Below are 25,389 nucleotides of genomic sequence, written 5' to 3' on the forward strand. Positions count from 1 at the left end.
AGAAGCACAACAAGCTCCTCTGGTGCCAATCAGAGATCACTTCAGGCCGACGATCCAGGCTCACTATTCTGGAATCGCTCGAGGGACCATTAATGCCAACAACTTTGAGTTGAAGCCAACATGAATCAACATGGTTCAGCAGAACCAATTCAATGGAGGCGCCACAGCTGATCCTCACTTGCACTTGCACACCTTTTTAGAGATTACTGATACGGTAAAAATAAATGGTGTTTCTGATGATATAATACGTTTACGCTTGTTTCCTTTTTTCTCTCAGGGACAAGGCACGGAGCTGGTTGCAATCATTGCCGCTAGGAAGCATAACAACTTGGGAGGGCATGGCTGTGAAATTTTTAGAGAAGTTCTTTCCACCATCCAAGGCAACCCAGCTGAAGATTGAGATCAGTACCTTTCAACAGCATGATTCAAAACAGCTATATGAGGCATGGGAAAGGTACAAAGATTTGTTAAGGCATTGTCCTAATCATAATTTTGCAGATTGGGAAGAAATAGAGTTTTTCTACAATGGGTTGAATATGCCCACAAGGATGTCTGTGGATTCTACTGCTGGAGGTACTATCTTTGCCAAGGACCCCATTCAGGCCTATGATATGCTTGAACAAATGACTATCAATAGTTATCAATGGCCGTCTGAACGTATGGGGTCAAGAAGGGAGTGTACAGTATGGATCCTCTCACATCCATCACTGCACAGCTGTCTGCGTTGAGTACACAAGTTGCTTCTCTGAATAAGGTGAATATCGTAGAACCTTCAGGTGTGTCGGTTGTCATAGAAGAATCTCATCCACCTGAGGAAGCTCAATATATCAATCCCAGAGGCTATGGAAATTATAGAGGTAACCCTCCACCCAATACTTATCATCTTGGCTTACGTAACCATGAAAATTTTTCCTATTCCAACAACAAAAATGTGTTGAAACCCCCTCTGGGATTAAATACAAATCAAGGTGAAGGTAAAGAGTCTTTGGAGGATGTTGTGTCTACATTTGTTACGGAATCTAACAAGCGGATGTCGAGAACTGAAACTCGAATGGACAACATGGAGACACATATGTGCAGTTTGGGGGCTATGATGAAATCTATGGAAACATAGATTGGGCAGCTTGCACATGCGTTGAAGGATCAAAATCGAGGACAGTTTCCCAGCAATACTGAAGTGAACCCAAAAGAGCAATGCAAAGAGGTGGAGTTAAGAAGTGGTAAGAAGTTAGAGGCTAAGGAGCAGAGCAAAGCCAAGGAAGTTGAAGAACCAGTGGTCTAGGAAATCGTGGTTGAAGAGCCCAAGAATGAATCTGAATCCAAACTGATGTACAAGCCACAACTTCCATACCCACATCGGTTCAAAAAGAAGGCACTTGATGAACAATTTTCCAAGTTTCTAGACATCTTCAAAAAGATACACATCAATATTCCGTTTGCAGATGCCTTGGAACAAATGCCCAACTATGAAAAGTTCATCAAAGATGTAATGTTTAAGAAGAGGATATTGCAAGACAATGAAGTGGTGAATCTGACAGAAGAGTGCAGCACAATCCTGCAGAAAAAGTTGCCACAAAAGCTTAAGGATCCAGGAAGTTTCACTATTCCTTGTTTTATTGGTGGCTCTAAGGTAAATCGAGCTTTATGTGATTTAGGAGATAGTATAAATTTAATGTCTTTTTCTATTTACAGGACCTTAGAACTTGGAGAAGTCAGGGCGACCACCATCACATTACAGCTGGCTGATCGGAGTATCACATATCCACGGGGTATTGTGGAGGATGTTTTGGTGAAGGTCGACAAGTTTATATTTCTAGCAGACTTCGTAATTTTAGACATGGATGAAGATGAAGAAACTCCTTTGATCTTTGGGAGACCTTTTCTAGTTACTGCACGCGCACTGATCGATGTCCACAAGGGAGAGCTCACACTTCGAGTTGGTGGTGAAGCTGTGATTTTTAATATTTATCGCACCATGAGGGGACCAAACGAGGTAAGTACATGTAAAAGTATTGAAATTGTTGATTCTCATAATTCTTTTTCATGTGCAGGAATTACTGATCCACTCGAAAGATGTTTGGTGGCGGATGAGGTGGTTGATAAGGAAGAGGATTGGGAGTTACATAAACAAAAATCATTCCTTGACAGCGCTGCAAAAGAAAAAATGGTAAGTCCTAAGGAATCTGAAGCATTGGAAAATAGTGCACCAGAGGTATCTACTGAAACTCATGATCTTAAAGAATTGCCTGCGCATTTATGTTATGCATTCCTTGGTGAAAATTTTACTTGTCCTGTTATTATATCTACTCATTTGTCTGCTGTAGAAAAAGATAAGTTGATGAGAGTTCTGAGAAATTTTAAAACTACTTTAGGATGGTCAATTTCTGACATTAAGGGTATTAGTCCAACAATTTTCATGCATAAAATTTTGATGCAAGAATCTTATACTCCTTATGTTGATCATCAGAGGCGGTTGAATCCCGCTATGAAAGAAGTAGTTAAGAAAGAGGTTTTAAAGTTGTTGAATGCGGGAGTGATTTATGCTATTTCTGACAGTAGTTGGGTATCTCCTGTTCAAGTGGTGCCTAAGAAGGGTGGGATTACTGTGGTTAAAAACGAAAATAATGAGTTAATCTCCACAAGTACAGTAACTGGCTGGCGAGTATGTATAGATTATAGGAAGTTGAACAAAGCTACTCGTAAGGATCATTTTTCACTTCCTTTCTGTGAGACCCCGATTCTAATCATCTAATCAAGAGTTAGTCCTATCGAGAACCATTCAAAGTCCAAAAGATAAGACATCTAATGAAATAAAAAAAAATTTATTTTTCTTGTGAATAGCACTGCGCTTGATCCTAGAAAAATCCAGGATCGAGCGCACCATATTCCTGAACTCTCTGTCGAGATCAAAATAAATGCCGCGCTCGATCCGGCAAAAAGCCAGGATCGAGCGCACAAACTGAACAAAGTCACTGCCTCCAATTTTACAGGGGCTGCGCTCGATCCCAGCATTTCATAGGATCGAGCGCACCCTGGGCAACAGAAAAATTAAAAGAAACAGGGCAATGCTTCAAACTCCATTCCTTAAATCATTCAACATGCAAAGCTCAACTTCATGCATTAATCCATAATCAAATCATACTTCAAAATTCTATCCTGCTCGATTCCTAATCTAGTAACATGCAATCAATGAACTATATTCGATAATCAATAATCATCAATCGAAATCGGTTATAATATTCAATACTTCAAAATCAAATACAACCCATTCGACTTCTAACATGATTTCAAAACATAAACTAGATTGGCATGCATTTCCAATTCTATTTCGAAGTCTCACTTCTAATCTTCATTCTTGTTCTATTCCTGTCGTCTCTGACTCGATCCTGCCCCACCTGTTGCCAAGTATACATACAAACAAAGATAACAGCCGGATAATCCGGTGAGAATAATATTCCCAGTAAAAGAGACTATCATGCATATCAAATAAACACATCATTTCATGACATGTATCAACTTCCAAATATCTATCACATCAAGATCAAATCAAGTAATTCATCCAAGTACTGAATTGAAATGATATGCATGTCTTTAAAACTTCTGGATTATCAGACTCAGATAATCACTTGGAATTCTTCTTTCATTCTTTCTTCGGTTTGGGATCCCGAGGTTAAAATATCCAACGATCACACCGAACTCCCCTCTCGACGTGGACGAGGCATATTTTAATCCTCTAGACTCCAGAGCATTATAGAGAGTCGTTTGACAAGGTATAAAATCTCCAACCAAGTCACTCAACTACAATCTCTAGATCGTCTAATCAAATTGAAATGAATCGAGGCTCAATATGAATGCATATGTCATCTCATGCATTCTAATATCATTTCAATCATCAATTCATATAAGCATTCAATCATGCTTTCATTCATCAATTCAAATAATCATTCAATCATGATTTCGTCAAAATAAATGCATATGTAATCTAATGCATTCAATTATCATTTCTTTCCTCAATTCAAATAAGCATTCAATCATGATTTCAACTAAGCAATTAATCATACAAGTATGTGATTTCTTTGGAACACTTGAATCCAGTCTAATTCGAGTTAATCGTTCCATTCAAGTCTAAGTCGTCTTTTACCTTATTCTCTTCGAAGGTACTGAAATCTGAAAATCAATAATAAGGATAATAATCAATATCCGATCAAATTCATTCGAAACACAATCAAACTTCTTCGATTGATAAATAAGAAAATCGATATTGTACCAAACTAGCCAAAGCTGCTATCTCGCAACTCTGTTGACTTCACTTCAATCTAACAGAAGAATTCACAAGGATCAATATCGACATCAAAAGCTCAAACAAACTCGATACGATCAAAACATTGAAACGATTCCAAAATTCAAACTGACTGCATAACGGCTATAAACTGATCAAACCGGAAACGCAGACAGCAAGATATCAATTCAATAAACTCAATTCAATCATCAAACATCATTTCCAATCTAATCCCAACATATCTCAAAACTCCAATTTTTTAAAATAACTAAAAAATTCATATCAAATCCGATCGTCGTTAGATCTTCACACCATCTTAGATATACTATCACAGCTATCTCAAAATCATCCTCTTCGAATATAAATCAATTCTAAAAACGTCCAAAAATTCAAACCTCTCAGAAATAAGATAAACTTACTTCCAAACGGAGCACTCGTCGCTGTGATCGTAGATATCCAGTCAGAAATCAATTCTATCGGACGAATCGAGCTCGGGAAGAAATCTGGGAGCTTGAAGTCACGTTTGGGCGCCTTCCATGGAGTCTAGGCGTGTAAGGGGAGAAGATGGAGTGGAAAGAAAGAGTCAAAGCCTCTTAAATATCTAACAATTCCCATATTTGCGTTTTAGTCGCTGAAAATTCCAAAAATTGCATTCTAGTCCCTGATCAAAATCGAATCGGCCCTCGACTTCTAAAATCTCTTGTTATCTCAAATAAAGTCCATTAAGATAATTTTGGGGCTTTATAATTCCCCCCCTCTAAGAATCAATTTCGTCCTCGAAATCAATCACTGTTCTATCACAAGGTCGAGGATAAAGTCAATGGACTGCAATAAGAATTTACATCTCGGAACTAAGTCCAGAATCTGCTTCCAATCAAACTCTGAATCGTTCGTCTCAATTAGTTCGACATCTCAATCAATCAGAGAAGTCAGAAACTCTAGTCGATTACTTCATCAACACTCCATCCGTCTATCAAAATTCATCTCATCCTTGTTAGAAAATTCATCTAATTTCAGTCACAATTCGAATCATCTTTTGTTCTAACTCATGTGACACAGAAATTACATATCAAAAGGAAGGAGATCTTCTTCTCTCCTCGCACAACTTTTAGAAACTGCTTTCAATAATCATCTGATCGCTACCGTTGTACGAAGTTTCCACAAGAATCAAGAATTCTGTCAACTAATGCTACGTCGAGCACTACAACTCATGGAAATTCCTCTAAAGTTCGACTCATCTGATCTGGTTGTACGTCGTTCTGAGGGTATCAAATCAAAAATAGTTGAATCAACAATAAAAAGTCTCTTCTAAGTCTATGCCGAAAGAACAATTACATCATGGATCTCTGTCTTGACCGACAGATTTCGGCAATTAATGACATCTGACAACCTCTGAAAAGATATCAATTCTCTGTTCTTCATAAAAATCATTCTGTACAGAAAACTGTAGCGGATTCCATCAATCAATCAATCAAAATAAGACAGTAGATGAAATAAGAATAATTCCAAAATCTCAATAAGAAGAAATCCCAACACTGAAAGATCATCAGCACTGAAAATCAGAATACATGAGAGCAGATAATCAGAAATTCCATCATCAGATAATAAGATCAAAGAAATTCATTCGGTCCAATCAGAATTTCAAACATCGAGATTAGTCTACAACTGATCGGCGTACAATTTTAAAAAGATTGTCGAAAGCTCTGTACGATTAGTACAATTCTCATAACCAGAAAATAGGAAATTCATCAATAAGAATTCCTAATTTCAACTAATACTTCTGAGAGATTCGGTCAACAGAAAATTCTTCAACAATACAGGAGTATTCGTCAAATAAAATGGCCTGTCAAAAGTTCAAACGGACCTATCTCAATTCGGAAACGATTCTGAGAAAGTTCTCTTCACGAACTTCCTGAAGATAAAATTCGGATCCCCATTCAGTGTCGAACTTGTTCTGACAATCGGGACCAATCTAGAAGTTCATTCCGAACAACTTCAGTCGTTCAATAACCACTGGCACATCAACCAGTTCAGGTTACAATCCAATACATCAACTGTAAAGCTTTGAGAGTTCGTTCATACTATTCTGTAACAACAGTCATTCAACAGAATAAATCAAGAATTCTTAGAATCAAGAATTCTTAACGGAAGATTCCATCACTCGATCAACGATACTCAGATGACATCTCAACTCAGACTCAACAAAGTAGCCTTGCTACGAAAATCATCAAAATGTGATCCCAATTCCATTCTGAATCAGAATAGACTGTACAACAGAAAATCGGATCGTTCTCTCTCTGAATGCTGACAGTTCAAACATCAGAAGCCATACTTCGAACTTCATGCTTCCTCATCCTCTATTCGATCTGATTCCTCAATTCATCAAACATCTTCCGATCATCTAGAAGAACTCTGAATAAACTTCAAAGTCCTAATCTCCTGATACTCTGTCTCAAACCGGAACATCGGGCACCACAAAAGTTATTCGCTAATAAGGCATCAATAAAAACCTGAAACTCAGATTATACTCAGATCAAATCTATCTTCATCGGATTCTGAAAGGTCGAATCAGATTCCAAAGCGTTCTCAATATTCTCAATCAACTCTGGTTCGAAGTCGAATGAAGGAGTCAAGATAAACGTTCCATCTGTTCCAGACTCTATCGGAAGTGCAGCAATTATCTATCAAAGAGGACAACTGAAGTAGATAAAATAAGATCAGATCATTCAGCTTAAAATCTTAGCTGTTACAATTAGTTCTCTGGATAACAATAGAATTCGCAGTCAGATTAATCGTCCTCTATAACTCTCTTTCCTAACTTAAATCAGTTCGGACTGCGACAATCAAAACTTCTATCTTCTAAGATCAGAACAGATTACTGAAATCTTCCAAGCAAATAAAATGATGCTAAATCTTCCGAGCAATAAGATCTCTGTGAGACTCATATCGGAAACTAATATTGCATCTCGAGCGTCTTCAACTTTTTCGATGCTCCAGATAATACGGAGTTCTTCTAAACAAGAATAAGTCTCGAATCTCAATAAGAAGGAGTGCAAAGCACCGAAAGGTCATCAATACTGAAGAAATCAATAATACTGAGGTGTTGTTCAATCTCTCCTTGAATTCAATAAGAACTGGTCTCAAAGATACAAACTAAACAGAAGAACATAATCTGCTAAGTAATCATCTTCTTAACAATAAGAATTCTTCAAAGGATTCGCGATAGAATTCGCTAAATCCAAAAATATTCAAATTCAGATAAGGATGTCGATCCAGATCAATATCATAATAGCTCTAGTCTTGAGTTATTCAATAAGATTCCATCTTCCTAGATAAAAGATCGAGGAAAAGACAACTCGGTCTCAACAAGATTCAGACGTCAGAAGAATAGCATAATTGATCAGCATGCAAATCTGCGAACAATTCTGTTAAATCAACCAACACGGCTAATTGAATACATCATCTGCATACCTCAAACATTCCTCCGCACCTTTCTGTAACAAATGGTAATCGACAATCAACAAGAAAGGAATTCTTAATTCAATAGTTTTACCGGAGGAAATCCATTCGTCTATCATCTCGGATCTGAATCTGGCAACTATCTTAAATCAACCTCGGTTTCCTTGTACTCGGTTAATGCACTACATCGATAATATAATCAAAATCTGATAACCGAAAATATTGCACTGTTCAGTACAATCAACTCCCATCGAAACAAAATTCAAAATTTCGAACTAAATTCACCGCAACTAATACAGATAGTCAAAAGTAGAGGAAGCATCAATCTAACCTCTCCACAAGAAGAAAAGTTTCATCAATATCTAACAGTAAAAGAGTCGAAAGACTAGAATCGAACAGTTACCTGCTTCATAATCATCAAGAGCAGTTAGTGTCTGTGAATCCTTGAGCAAGTACTAAAGCCTGTCGTAGAAACTCGGATTTAAACAACTCTACAAAACGACCAAATCTTGTTTCTTTGAGGCTTTCTTCTTCGATATCCACCAATTTTTCGCAAAACCTAGCAGTTGGTAACCAACTAACTGAATCCGTCGTTCATCAGTATAGTTTAGAAGAATCTAACAACTGATCGATCTCTTCTAATCAGCTTTAACACCCAAACTCATTCTCAGAACTCCTTAGAGTTGAAGGTTAAAAGACTGAAATCTCATCAGCAATGCTTCCATCATTTCGGAGTGACATCCGTCAGTCTAGTCACAGAACAATTCTGTACAATCGAGTTCGCTACTAGTTGAATCCTGTTCAAAACTTGCCGAGTAGAAAATCTGATTCAAGAGGATTAGAACACAACATCTCAAATACATCTATCCGGTGTCCAACAAACTCAGCTCGACATACTCATTCGATCTCTAGAGTATTCAATGCAACCAGTAACTCGAAACAGTTCGTATCTCAATTAATTCTTGCTTTAAAATTAAATCACATATCCAAGTAATTCAAATAATTCTCAATCATCAAGAATACTCGCATTGAATTTAATAAATCAATTAAATAACTCAAACACATGCGAGAAGCCAATTCAAGCGGACTCGATCTACCCGCTCACTCTAGTTCAGTCCAAGAATCTTATCGCTCTGATACCACTTAATGTGAGACCCCGATTCTAATCATCTAGTCAAGAGTTAGTCGTATCGAGAACCATTCAAAGTCCAAAAGATAAGACATCAAATTAAATAAAAAAAAATTTATTTTTCTTGTGAACAGTACTGCGCTCGATCCTATAAAAATCCAGGATCGAGCGCACCATATTCCTGAACTCTCTGTCGAGATCAAAATAAGTGCCGCGCTCGATCCGGCAAAAAGCCAGGATCGAGCGCACCAATTGAACAAAGTCACTGCCTCCAATTTTACAGGGGCTGCGCTCGATCCCAGCATTTCATAGGATCGAGCACACCCTGGGCAACAGAAAAATTAACAGAAACAGGGCAATGCTTCAAACTCCAATCCATAAATCATTCAACATGCATAGCTCAACTTCATGCATTAATCCATAATCAAATCATACTTCAAAATTCTATCCTGCTCGATTCCGAATCTAGTAACATGCAATCAATGAACTATCTTCGATAATCAATAATCATCAATCGAAATCGGTTCTAATATTCAATACTTCAAAATCAAATACAACCCATTCGACTTCTAACATGATTTCAAAACATAAACTAGATTGGCATGCATTTCCAATTCTATTTCGAAGTCTCACTTCTAATCTTCATTCTCGTTCTATTCCTGCCGTCTCTGACTCGATCCTGCCCTACCTGTTGCCAAGTACACATACAAACAAAGACAACAGCCGAATAATCCGGTGAGAATAATATTCCCAGTAAAAAATACTATCATGCATATCAAATAAACACATCATTTCATGACATGTATCAACTTCCAAATATCTATCACATCAAGATCAAATCAAGTAATTCATCCAAGTACTGAATTGAAATGATATGCATGTCTTTAAAACTTCTGGATTATCAGACTCAGATAATCACTTGGAATTCTTCTTTCTTTCTTTCTTTGGTTTGGGATCCCGAGGGTAAAATATCCAACGATCATACCGAACTCCCCTCTCGAGGTGGACGAGGCATATTTTAATCCTTTAGACTCCAGAGCATTATAAAGAGTCGTTTGACAAGGTATAAAATCTCCAACCAAGTCACTCAACAACAATCTCTAGATCGTCTAATCAAATTGAAATGAATCGAGGCTCAATATGAATGCATATGTCATCTCATGCATTCTAATATCATTTCAATCATCAATTCATATAAGCATTCAATCATGCTTTCATTCATCAATTCAAATAATAATTCAATCATGATTTCGTCAAAATAAATGCATATGTAATCTAATGCATTCAATTATCATTTCTTTCCTCAATTCAAATAAGCATTCAATCATGATTTTATCTAAGAAATTAATCATACAAGTATGTGATTTCTTTGGAACACTCGATGAAAGAGTAGGTGCCCGGTGAGCCAACTTGTGGCTAAGGGCTTTGATGACTCTTTGTATAAACAATCTTTTGTTTAATATAATTTACACTTTTATTAATGGCAATGACTTTATCTTTCTTCATATTGTTATATTGTGATATACTATTGTTGTTTTGATAAAGACCTTGAATATACTATAGTGTATGTAAGATGTGGTAGTACATGGGGATGTCTATCATGAAACACATCTTATAGTCACTGTATATTCTAAATCGTTCCTAGTCGATTGAGCCGTCCGATAATAAGGATAAGGATCGCTCGAGTTTGAGACTAGCATTTGTGATGCAGAGTACCACGTTTCATTGGTAAGGAACATAGAGATGTTCGAAGCATGCAAATGGATATTCATATGATGAATGATCGAACTACCCTATCCGGACTTTCCAAGTGGTTATCACTTATCGAGTGGATAAAGTCCGCGGTTTTGGTTGTACACAATTAGTCCTTACTACTTGAAACATCATTGAGACTCTATATGCTAGTACTGTGCTTTGATTCGTTTACCGACTCTATTGGGGTCATTAGGTGTTGGGATTGGGTACAGTTACAACACATATAGGAGTCGATGCTTTGTTGTCAAGGATTCACCACATACTTGCGAGTGTGGATATCCTATGCGATCTGAGGAGATATTAGTGTGACGAATCTCTGGCCAGAGTACATGATGTGTTTTAAGAAATGGTTTCTTAGTAGCACATGCGATGTCACTATTTGATCTTCAAGATGTATTGCATAGTTATCGAATCTCGAACGACTCTCGATATACCAATGGTTGTTGATTCGATCGGGATATATGGATGAAGGGACCGTACTGTACGCTAAAAAAAATTTATTGGTTCTTGCAGGCACTATCAGTGATACCTAGGGAATCATGGGGCGATGTTGCTAGGCGCTCTTACCATGATTCGATGGGCAAGTCGGAAATTGTTGTTCCGAGTCACAAGGAGTTGTGAGCCCACGGCTAGCTGTATCCCTGAACCATTGAGGGTCACACAGAGTAATGGATTTTTAATCCCCGTTGAGATAGTTAAATTTAAAGAGTTAAATTTAATGAACAAAGAAGTTGGACTTCTTAATTATGAGTAGAGGAGTAAGATTTCCTAAAATGACATAGGGATGGACATTTTTGGAAACCACTGAATTCGGATTCAGAAAAATTTATCTTGACTTTAAAAGGTGCAGAAATGGTTTCTGTGCACATTGGTGAAATCGGTTTATCAATCGGAGTCACGATGAATTTTATATTAATTTCTGAACATGCGGGCTTTGCTTGTCGGGCTTGAACATATGACTAATGGGCCCTAAGCTGTTAGTGGCCTACATTATAAATAAGTTATTGCAGTACAGAAATTACACACAACAGGTCACAAAATTTTCGAAAAATCCTAGTGATTTTCCTCTTAAGTGGCCAACCCCCTCTCCCCTCTGCTCGGTAAAGTCCAATCTGTGAATTTTGAATTGCAGTCTGGTTTAACGGATCAAATTCGTTAATCTCTTCGTAGAAAATTCTGATAGATTTTCTAGTGCAATCTATCAGAGGGATTAAATATCCGTTCGTGGACCTGATTGAAGAACAGTTCGTCCATCAGTTCCAGGGATATACAACAAGAGCAGAGCAATCTGTTGGTGTCCAAAATCTCGATTCGAGATTGAAGGTAAAAATTTTATAATCGTTATTTAATTTTTACACACACAATTTAATCGTAAGGTTGATACCCATTATGGAATCGTTCCATATAAAATTTTTAAACTTCCGCTGCACCGGGTATCAATCATGACTGATCTGATCGCCGCGTTCTACAACAGTGGTATCAAAGCCAGGTTGCTCAGATCAAGCGATTAAATTAATCGATTGTACAAAAATTTTTTAAGCCTCGGTTTTTGAAACAAAATAAATATTTTAAAAATAAAAAAAAATTTTCGGGTAAAAACCCGGGCAGCGATTGGATCGCTGCCCGGCCCGACCCCATTAGGGCGCGGGCAGCCCGGGAATGTCCCGGGCGGCCCGCGGGAAAAATTAATTTTTTAATTTTTAAATTAAATTTTAATATGTTAAAATTCTATTTTTGGTCCGATCGAAAATTGTTTTTGATTGGTCCACGAGGCGTCGGATCGAATTGTTCGAGTCCGAAAATTTTAAAATTGATTTTTGGATAAATTTGAATTTTTGGAAAATTTAAATATTTTATCCGTTAAATTGAATTTTGAAATTAATTATTTTTGGTAAAATTGATGATAAGATATGATCTTATGGATATATTGAGTAAAATATGATTTTATGTATAAAATTGGATTTTATAGATAAAATATGATTTTATTTGATAAAAAGATAAAATATGATTTTGTATATAAAATAAGATTTTATGTATGAAATATGATTTTATCCTTTTAAATTTAAATTGTCATTGCATGTTATCCAATAAATTAATTTTGAATTAAATGTTATTGGATAAGGATGATCGATTGCCATGACCAATTTTGTAGGTGTATGTTAGGAATTTACATTTGTTTTTATTGTTGTTGGTTTTATTAATGGTTCTGGTTTATGGCCCAATATGAATTGTCATATGTAATAAAAGTGGGCTTGGTTTATGGCCCGTTCCCACCCCTTAAAAATGTATCCCCTACTTGTCATTGTTATTTATTGTAAATACATTAGATTTAGTGGAAGATGAAGATTTGAAGACGGTGGTGGGCCCAGCAGACAATAAAGACAGAAGAAATGTAAATTGGAAGCTCAATGTAATAGGATTGCATTGCATACTGCATATTACCTAGGATTGGACTAAGACTCGTGATTGGCAACCACGGGTCGATTAGAAATGGAATCGATCATCCTATATAATATGTGATATTATTGTTGTATGCATGTTTAGACAAAATTGTGTGAATCCGGCAAGCATACAAAAATTTTAAAAATGATGAGACAAATTTTCATAATTAAAATCCCTCATTTTAAATATGATTTAAAATTGATATCAAGATAAATAAAGGAAATTTAAATTTGTTTAAATGTTCCTACCTTCCATCAACGATCAATGTATGAGATGCTACCCGCGGATACGGTCCGGCTTATATTATTGGGGGGGCCTGTTCGTCGGAAAGCTGTACATTGGATCGACACATGTTGTAAGTTGGGTGGAACTCCCATGGGATCGGCTCATATTATTGGGGGATCCACATGGTGACCGTCCATCACAACTTAATATTGATGGGTCATCTTGACATGTCACAATAAACGGTGTCATATTATTGGGCCCTTATTGGACATGAGGTAAAAACGTGGAGGTTGCTTTGGAAGCAATTGGGCTCTACCTTTTGAAAATTATGGTTGGCTGATATTATTCGGGACCATAGTTTGTCAATTGGACTCCATGTTCTCACTAAGGAAAACAGTTTCCCATTTTCACTAGAGGGTAGTGAAATCGTTAAAATAGTGGGAGTGAGATTCATAAAATAAATTTCGCCTATTTTATGTCTTAGTAGATTGTTAAACAATCATCGATTATTGTCTGTTTCAACTCAGTATTTCATTACAATGAATTCGTAATCCACATGTTCTCGAACAAAACAAACTTCCTGACGCAACTATACGGAATGGTTCCATAAAGTTAAGAATGTCCTGAGTTCGGAAAAGATTTTCTAAGTGTTAGAAAAGGCTTCTCCGAAAATAGCCCCGGCTGATGTAACTGCCGAAAGGTTGGCCGAACTAGAGAAATGGTTGGACCATGATCTCAAGGCCAAATGTTACATACAAAATTGGACAAGTCTAAACAAGTTTGCCATCGCTGCAAGAAACCCGGTCATTGGAAACGTAACTGCAAGGAATACCTCGAACAGTTGCAAACTGCAAAGGGTATGTTTTACATTGAAATAAATGTTTTACTTCTTGGGTATTGGATACCAGATGTAGATCTCACATTTGCAATGAGTTGCAACTGATGACAAGAAGTAATAAGCTTAAGAAGGGTGAGACCCAGCTAAGACTCGGAAATGGTTCCAGAGTTGAAGCTAAAGCTGTGGGAGATGTTTATTTATTTTTGCAGAACGGTTTTAAGTTACTTTTAAGAGATGTTTTATTTGTTCCGGATTTGATTAAAAACATTATTTCTGTTTCTATGCTTGATAGAGATGGTTATTCTTGCAATTTTGTGAATGGGATTTGCAATATTTACAAGAATGAATGTTTGATTGGAAATGGACAACTTGAAAACGATCTATACAACTTAAAACTAAAAGATGTTCCAATAAATTATGTTGATAAACCGGCAACAACAAACAAAAGGAAAATCGATAGCCAAAACCCGGCAAACCTTTGGCACGCTAGGCTAGGTCATATTTCCTCAAGGAGGATGAACAAGCTAGTGGGAGAGGGCATGTTTGATATGTCTGATATTAACTCTCTACCTACTTGTGAATCCTGCCTGAAAGGAAAAATGACTAAATCTCCTTTTAAGGGGAAACCTGAGCGTAGTCAAAATCTGTTGGATTTGATCCATACAGATGTTTGTGGTCCATTTAGAGTTGGTACTCAATATGGCCACACCTACTTCATTACCTTTACTGATGATTATTCGAGGTATGGGTATTTATATTTAATGAAATATAAGTCTGAAGCGTTTGAAAAGTTCAAAGAATTCAAGGCTGAAGTAGAAAACAAGCTAGGTAAAAGTATTAAAGCACTTCGATCGGATCGAGGTGGAGAATACTTAAGTACCGAGTTTTTGGACTATCTAAAAGAGAATGGGATTCTCTCTCAGTGGACTCCTCCTATGACACCACAGCTTAATGGTGTATCGGAGCGTCGTAATCGAACTTTGTTGGACATGGTTCGGTCCATGATGAGCTTCACTGAGCTTCCACCTTCATTATGGGGCTATGCGCTTGAAACGGCGGTATTGTTGTTGAACAACGTCCACACTAAAGCAGTGGACAAAACACCATACGAGTTATGGAATGGCGAAGCTCCTAAGTATTCGTACTTGAGGATTTGGGGATGTCCAGCTTATGTGAAGCGGACAGTGGGAGATAAGTTGGATAGTCGATCCAGCTTATGTTATTTTGTAGGGTATCCGAAGAATTCAATCGGATATTATTTCTATTATCCTGCTGAAACAAAGGTGTTTGTTTCAAGGAATGCCACCTTCTTGGAGAAGGAGTTCTTATTGGATAAGAAAGGCGAGATGATGGAACTCGAAGAAATTCGAGAAGAACCCGAAATACAAAATAACGATCCAACACCTCAGGAACCATTGATAGACACGCCTGTACCTAGAAGATCCGAGAGGACTTCTAGACCTCCTATTCGATATGGTCTTCTTCTTGAAGGGGATCAAGATGAACCCGATGTTGGATGTGATCCAAGAAACTTCAAGGAAGCAATTTCTGATGCAGATTCAAATTTATGGCTTGAAGCTATGCAGTCGGAAATAGATTCGATGCATACAAACCAAGTTTGGTCTTTAGTAGATCCTCCCGATGGAATTGTTCCAATAGGGTGTAAATGGATCTACAAGAGAAAGCTTGGGCCTGATGGTAAGGTATTGACCTACAAGGCGCGATTGGTGGCGAAAGGTTATACTCAAAGACAAGGAGTTGACTATGATGAAACCTTTTCACCAGTTGCAATGTTCAAGTCCCTAAGAATCCTTATTTCCATAGCTGCGTGGTATGACTATGAGATATGACAAATGGATGTGAAGACTGCTTTTCTTAATGGAGACATTAAGGAAGAAATCTATATGAAGCAGCCTGAGGGGTACACATTCATGGGAAGCGAGCATAAGGTATGCAAGCTTCAGAGATCAATTTATGCTCTAAAACAAGCATCAAGAAGTTGGAACCAGAAATTTGATGAAACAATAAAGGATTTTGGTTTCATCAAGAATCCGGAGGAACCATGCGTGTACAAGAAAGTAGTTAAGGATGCTGTGACATTCTTCGTACTTTATGTTGATGACATCCTACTCATTGGGAATGATGTAGGGATGTTGCAGTCAACAAAGATATGGTTATCAGGTAGATTCTCGATGAAGGATTTGGGTGAGGCATCCTATATTCTAGGGATACAGATCTATAGAGATAGATCTAAGAGAATGATAGGACTCACTCAATCAACCTACATCGACACCATATTGAAACGGTTTTCAATGGATGGGTCCAAGAGAGGACATCTACCCATGTGTCATGGAGTTTCTCTATCCAAGTCTATGTGTCCCAAGACGGATGAAGAGATAGAGAAAATGACACATGTACCATATGCGTCAGCCATAGGTAGTATCATGTATGGGATGATATCTACCAGACCGGATGTAGCATTTGTTCTGAGTGTCACGAGCAGATATCAAGCTAATTCCGGTCAAATGCATTGGAAAGCCGTGAAGGACATTCTTAAGTACTTACGAAGGACTAAGAATATGTTCATGGTATATGGAGGAAGAGAACTAAAATTGGAGGGCTATACCGACTCTAGCTTCCAAAGTGACGTGGATGACTCGAAGTCAACCTCTGGATTTGTGTTCATTCTCAATGGTGGTGCTGTCTCTTGGAAGAGTTCCAAGCAGGACACCACAGCGGATTCCACCACTGAAGCAGAATACATTGCAGCATCAGCTGCTGCTAAAGAGGCCGTTTGGATGAGGAATTTCGTCCAAGAGTTGGGCGTCATTCCTGAAGTTGTTGGTCCAGTCCCGGTGTACTGTGACAACACGGGTGCCGTTTCTCAGGCAAAGGAACCAAGGTCTCATCAAAGATCCAAACACGTACTGAGGAAATACCACATCATCCGGGAGATTGTGGAAAGAGGAGACATCACTGTCGAAAGAGTGGCCTCTGCAGACAATATCGCTGATCCACTTACTAAGCCCTTGCCAGGACCATTATTTGACAAACATCGCGAAGCAATGGGTCTACATAGTATGACTAGTTGGCTATAGGGCAAGTGGGAGATTGAAAGATTAGGTGCCCGGTGAGCCAACTTGTGGCTAAGGGCTTTGATGACTCTTTGTATAAACAATCTTTTGTTTAATATAATTTACACTTTTATTAATGGCAATGACTTTATCTTTCTTCATATTGTTATATTGTGATATACTATTGTTGTTTTGATAAAGACCTTGAATATACTATAGTGTATGTAAGATGTGGTAGTACATGGGGATGTCTATCATGAAACACATCTTATAGTCACTGTATATTCTAAATCGTTCCTAGTCGATTGAGCCGTCCGATAATAAGGATAAGGATCGCTCGAGTTTGAGACTAGCATTTGCGATGCAGAGTACCACGTTTCATTGGTAAGGAACATAGAGATGTTCGAAGCATGCAAATGGATATTCATATGATGAATGATCGAACTACCCTATCCGGACTTTCCAAGTGGTTATCACTTATCGAGTGGATAAAGTCCACGGTTTTGGTTGTACACCATTAGTCCTTACTACTTGAAACATCATTGAGACTCTATATGCTAGTACTGTGCTTTGACTCGTTTACCGACTCTATTGGGGTCATCAGGTGTCGGGATTGGGTACAGTTACAACACATATAGGAGTCGATGCTTTGTTGTCAAGGATTCACCACATACTTGCGAGTGTGGATATCCTATGCGATCTGAGGAGATATTAGTGTGACGAATCTCTGGCCAGAGTACTTGATGTGATTTAAGAAATGGTTTCTTAGTAGCACATGCGATGTCACTAATTTGATCTTCAAGATGTATTGCATAGTTATCGAATCTTGAGCGACTCTCGATATACCAATGGTTGTTGATTCGATCGGGATATATGGATGAAGGGACCGTACTGTACGCTAACCAAAATCTACTGGTTCTTGTAGGCACTATCAGTGATACCTAGGGAATCATGGGGCGATGTTGCTAGGCGCTTTACCATGATTCGTTGGGCAAGTCGGAAATTGTTGTTCCGAGTCACAAGGAGTTGTGAGCCCACAGCTAGCTGTATCCCTGAACCATTGAGGGTCACACAGAGTAATGGATTTTTAATCCCCGTTGAGATAGTTAAATTTAAAGAGTTAAATTTAATGAACAAAGAAGTTGGACTTCTTAATTATGAGTAGAGGAGTAAGATTTCCTAAAATGACATAGGGATGGACATTTTTGGAAATCACTGAATTCGGATTCAGAAAAATTTATCTTGACTTTAAAAGGTGCAGAAATGGTTTCTGTGCACATTGGTGAAATCGGTTTATCAATCGGAGTCACGGTGAATTTTATATTAATTTATGAACATGCGGGCTTTGCTTGTCGGACTTGAACTTATGACTAATGGGCCCTAAGCTGTTAGTGGCCTACATTATAAATAAGTTATTGCAGTACAGAAATTACACACAACAGGTCACAAAATTTTCAAAAAACCCTAGTGATTTTCCTATGAAGTGGCCGACCCCCTCTCCCCTCTGCTCGGTAAAATCCAGTCTGTGAATTTTGAATTGCAGTCTGGTTTAACGGATCAAATTCGTTAATCTCTTCGTAGAAACTTCTGATAGATTTTCTAGTGCAATCTATCAGAGGGATTAAATATCCGTTCGTGGACCTGATTGAAGAACAGTTCGTCCATCAGTTCCAGGGATATACAACAAGAGCAGAGCAATCTGTTGGTGTCCAAAATCTCGATTCGAGATTGAAGGTAAAAATTTTATAATTGTTATTTAATTTTTACTCACACAATTTAATCGTAAGGTTGATACCCATTATGGAATCGTTCCATATAAAATTTTTAAACTTCCGCTGCACCGGGTATCAATCATGATTGATCTGATCGCCGCGTTCTACAACACTCGAATCCAGTATAATTTGAGTTAATCGTTCCATTCAAGTCTAAGTCGTCTTTTACCTTACTCTCTTCGAAGGTACTGAAATCTGAAAATCAATAATAAGGATAATAATCAATATCCAATCAAATTCATTCGAAACACAATCAAACTTCTTCGATTGATAAATAAGAAAATCGATACTGTACCGACTTCAATCTTCCAAACTGGCCAAAGCTGCTATCTCGCAACTCTGTTGACTTCAATTCAATCTAACAGAAGAATTCATAAGGATCAATATCGACATCAAAAGCTCAAACAAACTCGTTACGATCAAAACATCGAAACGATTCAAAAATTCAAACTGACGGCATAACGACTATAAACTGATCAAATCGGAAACGCAGACAGCAAGATATCAATTCAATAAACTCAATTCAATCATCAAACATCATTTCCAATCTAATCCCAACATATCTCAAAACTCCAATTTTCGAAAATAATTAGAAAATTCATATCAATTCCGATCGTCGTTAGATTTTCACACCGTCTTTCATATACTATCACAGCTATCTCAAAATCATCCTCTCCGAATATAAATCAATTCTAACAACGTCCAAAAATTCAAACCTCTCATAAATAAGATAAACCTACTTCCAAACGGAGCACTCGTCGTTGTGATCGTAGATATCCAGTCAAAAATCAATTCTATCGGACGGATCGAGCTTGGGAAGAAATCTGGGAGCTTGAAGTCATGTTTGGGCGCCTTCCATGGAGTCTAGGCGTGTAAGGGGAGAAGATGGAGTGGAAAGACAGAGTCAAAGCCTCTTAAATATCTAACAATTCCCATATTTGCATTTTAGTCCCTGAAAATTCCAAAAATTGCATTCTAGTCCCTGATCAAAATCGAATCGGCCCTCGACTTCTAAAATCTCTTGTTATCTCAAATAAAGTCCATTAAGATAATTTTGGGGCATTACACTTTCATTGATCAAATGCTTGATAGACTTGCTGGTTATTGCTATTACTGCTTCTTAGATGGTTATTCAGGTTATAATCAAATTGCTATCGCATCGGAGGATCAGGAGAAGACTACTTTTACGTGTCCCTATGGCACGTTTGCTTTCAGGAGGATGCCATTTGGCCTGTGTAATGCACCTGCAACTTTTCAGTGGTGTAGGATGGCGATTTTTGCGGATATGGTGGAGGAAGTGATGGAAGTTTTTATGGATGGCTTTTCAGTATTTGGTTCCTCTTTTGATCATTGCTTGCATAATCTGTCTCTTGTTTTGCAGAGGAGCCAGGAAAGGAATTTAGTGCTAAATTGGGAAAAATGTCACTTTATGGTTCAAGAGGGCATTGTCCTTGGACATAAAGTGTCATCAAATGGGTTAGAGGTGGATCGAGCCAAAGTGGTTGCCATTGAGAAGCTTCCACCTCCAAAGAATATCAAAGGCATCAGAATTTTTTTAGGCCATGCAGGGTTTTATCGGCGATTCATCAAGGATTTCTCTAAAATTACAAAACCCCTGTGTAATTTTCTTGAAAAAGATTCTACATTTATATTTGATGATGATTGTTTGCAGGCCTTCGAGAAGATCAAGACGACGTTGACCACAGCACCCATCATGATTGTGCCGGATTGGAAGGAGCCTTTTGAACTTATGTGCGATGCTAGTGACTATGCAGTCGGTGCTGTATTAGGCCAAAGGAGAGATAAGATGTTTCGAGCCATATATTATGCCAGTCGCACCATGGATGCCGCACAGCAAAACTACACTACTACAGAAAAAGAGATGCTTGCAGTAGTTATTGCTTTTGATAAATTTCGTCCATATTTAATTGGTACTAAAGTAGTTGTTTATACTGACCATGCAGCGATTCGCTACTTGTTTGCCAAAAAGGATGCCAAGCAACGCTTGATAAGGTGGATGTAAGAGTGGGTGCCCAGTGAGCCAACTGTGTGGCTATGGGCTTTGATGACTCTTTGTATAAACAATCTTTTGTTTAATATTATTTACACTTTTATGGCAATGACTTTATATTACTTCATATTGTTATATTGTGATATACTATTGTTGTTTTGATAAAGACCTTGAATATACTATAGTGTATGTAAGATGTGGTAGAACATGGAGATGTCTATCATGAAATACATCTTATAGTCACTGTATATTCTAAAAACCGTTCCTAGTCGATTGAGCCGTCCGATAATAAGGATAAGGATCGCTCGAGTTTGAGACTAGCATTTGCGATGCGGAGTACCACGTTTCATTGGTAGGGAACATGGAGATGTTCGAAGCATGCAAATGGATATTCATAGGATGAATAATCGAACTACCCTATCCGGACTTTCCAAGTGGTTATCACTTATCGAGTGGATAAAGTCCGCGGTTTTGGTTGTACACCATTAGTCCTTACGACTTGAAACATCATGGAGACTCTATATGCTAGTGCTGTGCTTTGACTCGTTTACCGACTCTATGGGGGTCATCAGGTGTCGAGATTGGGTACAGTTACGACACATATAGGAGTCAATGCATTGTTGTCAAGGATTCACCACATACTTGCGAGTGTGGATATCCTATGCGATCTGAGGAGATATTAGTGTGACAAATCTCTGGCCAGAGTACTTGATGTGATTTAAGAAATGGTTTCTTAGTAGCACATGCGATGTCACTAATTTGATCTTCAAGATGTATTGCATAGTTATCGAATCTTGAGCGACTCTCGATATACCAATGGTTGTTGATTCGATCGGGATATATGGATGAAGGGACCGTACTGTACGCTAACCAAAATCTACTGGTTCTTGTAGGCACTATCAGTGATACCTAGGGAATCATGGGGCGATGTTGCTAGGCGCTTTACCTTGATTCGTTGGGCAAGTCGGAAAGTGTTGTTCCGAGTCACAAGGAGTTGTGAGGCCACGGCTAGCTGTATCCCTGAACCATTGAGGGTCACACAGTGTAATGGAGTTTTAATCCCCGTTGAGATAGTTAAATTTAAAGAGTTAAATTTAATGAACTAAGGAGTTGGACTTCTTAAATAAGAGTTAGGGAGTAGGATTTCCTAAAATGACATAGGGATGGACATTTTTGGAAACCACTGAATTCGGATTCAGGAAAATTTATTTTGACTTTAAAATGTGCAGAAATGGTTTCTGTGCACATTGGTGAAATTGGTTCATCGATCGGAGTCACGATGAATTTTATATTAATTTCTGAACGTGCGGGCTTTGCTTGTCGGGCCCTAGCTTATGACTAATGGGCCCTAAGGTGTTAGTGGCCTGCATTATAAATAAGTTATTGCAGTACAGAAATTACACACAACAGGTCATAATTTTTGAGACAGGATTTTCGAAACCCTAGCCTCCTCTCAAAAGAAATCGGCCGAACCCTCCCCCTCTGTCCGAGAAATTCCGGTCTGTGATTTTTAATTGCAGTCAGGAATAACGAATCAGATTCGTTTAATCTCTTCGCAGAAAAACTTCTGATAGATTTTCTAGTGCAATCTATCAGAGGGATTTAAACCCCAATCGTGGACCTGATTGAAGGAGTTCATCAGTTCCTGGGAGATACAAGAAGCGCAGAGAAATCTGTGTGGTGTCCATTAATCTCGATTCGAGATTGAAGGTAAAATTTAATTAATTGTTATTTGAATTTTACACACACAATAATTTAATCGTTGAACGGTTGATACCCACACCATGGAATTGTTCCATGATAAAATTTTTAAACTTCCGCTGCACCGGGTATCAATTGTGATTGATCTGACTGCCAGTTTTTCCAACAGTGGTATCAGAGCCAGGTTGCTCAGATCAAACGATTAAATTAATCGATTGTACAAAATTTTTGAATCTCGGTTTTTGGAAAATAAAATAAATATTTTTAAATAAAAATTTTTTTTTTTCCGGGGCAAAACCCGGGCAGCGATTGGATCGCTGCCCGGTGGGGCAGCAATTGTTGCTGCCCCGGGCGGCGCACGGCGCCGCCCAAAAGGGGCGCATGGCGCCGCCCAGGACGGCGACCGTCGCCGCCCAGGGCGGCGCACGGCGCCGCCCAGCGGCGGCACCAGGCGCCGCCAGGGCAGCGATAGTCGCTGCCCTAAGGGGGCAGCCGGGCTGCCCCCGGCCCGCGCCCCGGGTGCGGGCCGGCCCGGGAGTGTCCCGGGCGGCCCGCGGGAAAAATTATATTTTTATTAAAAATTAATTTTAATATGTTAAAATTTTATTTTTGGTCCGGTCAAAAATTGTTTTTGATTGGTTCACGAGATTTCGGATCGAATTGTTCGAGTCCGTAAATTTTAAAATTGATTTTGGATAAATTTGAATTTTTGGAAAATTTTAATGTTTTATCCGTAAATTGAATTTTGAAATCAATTATTTTGGTACAATTGATGATAAGATATGATCTTATGATATATTGAGTAAAATATGATTTTATTTGTAAAATTGGATTTTATAGATAAAATATGATTTTATTTGATATAGAGATAAAATATGATTTTATATGTAAAATGAGATTTTATATATAAAATATGATTTTATCTTGTTTAAATTTGAATTGCCACTGCATGTTATCCAATAAATTAATTTTGAATTAAATGTTATTGGATAAGGATGATCGATTGCCATGATCAATTTTGTAGGTGTATGTTAGGAATTTACATTTTGTTTTTATTGTTGTTGGTTTTATTAATGGGCCTGGTTTATGGCCCGATATGAATGTCATATGTAATAAAAGTGGGCTTGGTTTATAGCCCGTTCCCACCCCTAAAAATGTATCCCTACTTGTCATTGTTATTTATTGTAAATACATTAGATTTAGTGGGAGATCAAGATTTGAAGACGGTGGGCCCAGCAGACAATAAAGACTGAAGAAATGTAAATTGGAAGCACATGTAATAGGATTGTATTGCATACTGCATATTACCTAGGATTGGACTAAGACCCGTGATTGGCAACCACGGGTCAATTAGAAATGGAATCGATCATCCTATATAATATTTGATATTATGATTGTATGCATGTTTAGACATAAATTGCGTGAATCCGGCAAGCATGCAATAAAATGAATATGATGAGACAAATATTTTTATAATTAAAAATCCCTCATTTTAAATATGATTTAAAATTTATATCAAGATAAATAAAGGAAATTTAAATTTGTTTAAATGTTCCCACCTTCCATCAACGGTCAATGTATGTGATGCTACCCGCGGATACGGTCCGGCTCATATTATTGGGGGGGCCCGTCCGTCGGAAAGCTGTACATTGGATCGACAAATGTTGTAAGTTGGGTGGAACTCCCATGGGATCGGCTCATATTATTGGGGGATCCACATGGCGACCGTCCATCACAACTTAATATTGATGGGTCATCTTGACATGTCACTTTAAACGGCGTCATATTATTGGGCCCTTATTGGACATGAGGTAAACACATGGGGGTTGCTTTGGAAGCAATTGGGCTCTACCTTTTGAGAATTATGGTTGGCTGATATTATTCGGGACCATAAGTTTGTCAATTGGACTCCATGTTCTCACTAAGGAAAAAGTTTCCCGTTTTCACTAGAGGGTGGTGAAATCGTTAAAATAGTGGGAGTGAGATTCATAAAATTAAATTCGCCTATTTTATGTCTTAGTAAATTGTTAAACAATCATTGATATATGTCTGTTTTTCTTTTCAGTATTTCATACAATGAATTCGCGAAATCCATTATTCTCGATCCTCGAACAAAACAAGTTGACTGGCGCCAACTATACGGAATGGTTCCGGAAGTTGAAGATTGTCTTAACTTCGGAGAAAATGCTCTACGTATTAGAGAAAGCACCTCCGAAGGAAGCACCAGCTGACATAAGTCCGGAGGAATTGGCCAAACTTGATGCATGGTGTGACCATGACATCAAGACCAAATGCTATATGCAAGCCTCGATGTCTGATGAACTCCAGAGGCGATTTGAGGACACGGTGAATGCTGCTGACATTCACACGCAACTCAAGGAACTTTTTGGGGCTCAGTCGAGGGCTGAAAGGTTCGCTACTGTTAAGGAGTTGATGACGTGCCGCATGCGTGAAGGGACTTCGGTCCGTGATCATGGGGTACGAGTGATTTGGCTCATACAGAAGTTGGCGACCCTAGATTTGGTGTTGGAGCATGAACTCAATGTGGATTTATTGCTTCTGTCTCTTCCTTCTTCATTTGATGGATTTGTGATAAATTTTAATATGAACAAGATAGAGGCCACCCTTGAAGAGATGGTCAATATGCTCGTTACATATGAATCCACACTTAAGAAGGATAAGCCAGCTTTTTGGTGGGCTCCTC

At 38.2% G+C, this 25,389-nt stretch overlaps 1 protein-coding gene and 1 non-coding gene across 2 annotated transcripts in view; one reads left to right on the forward strand and one right to left on the reverse strand.

Moving 5' to 3' along the window:
* Positions 1–387: 387 nt before the first annotated feature.
* On the reverse strand, positions 388–493 carry LOC140885911 (small nucleolar RNA R71). Its single transcript, XR_012151324.1, has one exon. It is a non-coding gene; the product is annotated as a small nucleolar RNA R71 (small nucleolar RNA).
* Positions 494–1,327: 834 nt separating this feature from the next.
* Positions 1,328–25,389, forward strand: part of LOC140877734 (uncharacterized) — a 32,141-nt gene continuing 8,079 nt past the window's right edge. The window contains exons 1-2 of the mRNA XM_073281303.1: positions 1,328–1,943; positions 2,052–2,212. Of these exons, the coding sequence (XP_073137404.1) occupies positions 1,328–1,943; positions 2,052–2,212 (777 nt within the window). The remainder of the gene's footprint in view (positions 1,944–2,051; positions 2,213–25,389) is intronic.

The sequence above is a fragment of the Henckelia pumila genome, chromosome 2 (genome assembly GCF_033568475.1).
Source record: "Henckelia pumila isolate YLH828 chromosome 2, ASM3356847v2, whole genome shotgun sequence".
Lineage (NCBI taxonomy): Eukaryota > Viridiplantae > Streptophyta > Magnoliopsida > Lamiales > Gesneriaceae > Henckelia > Henckelia pumila.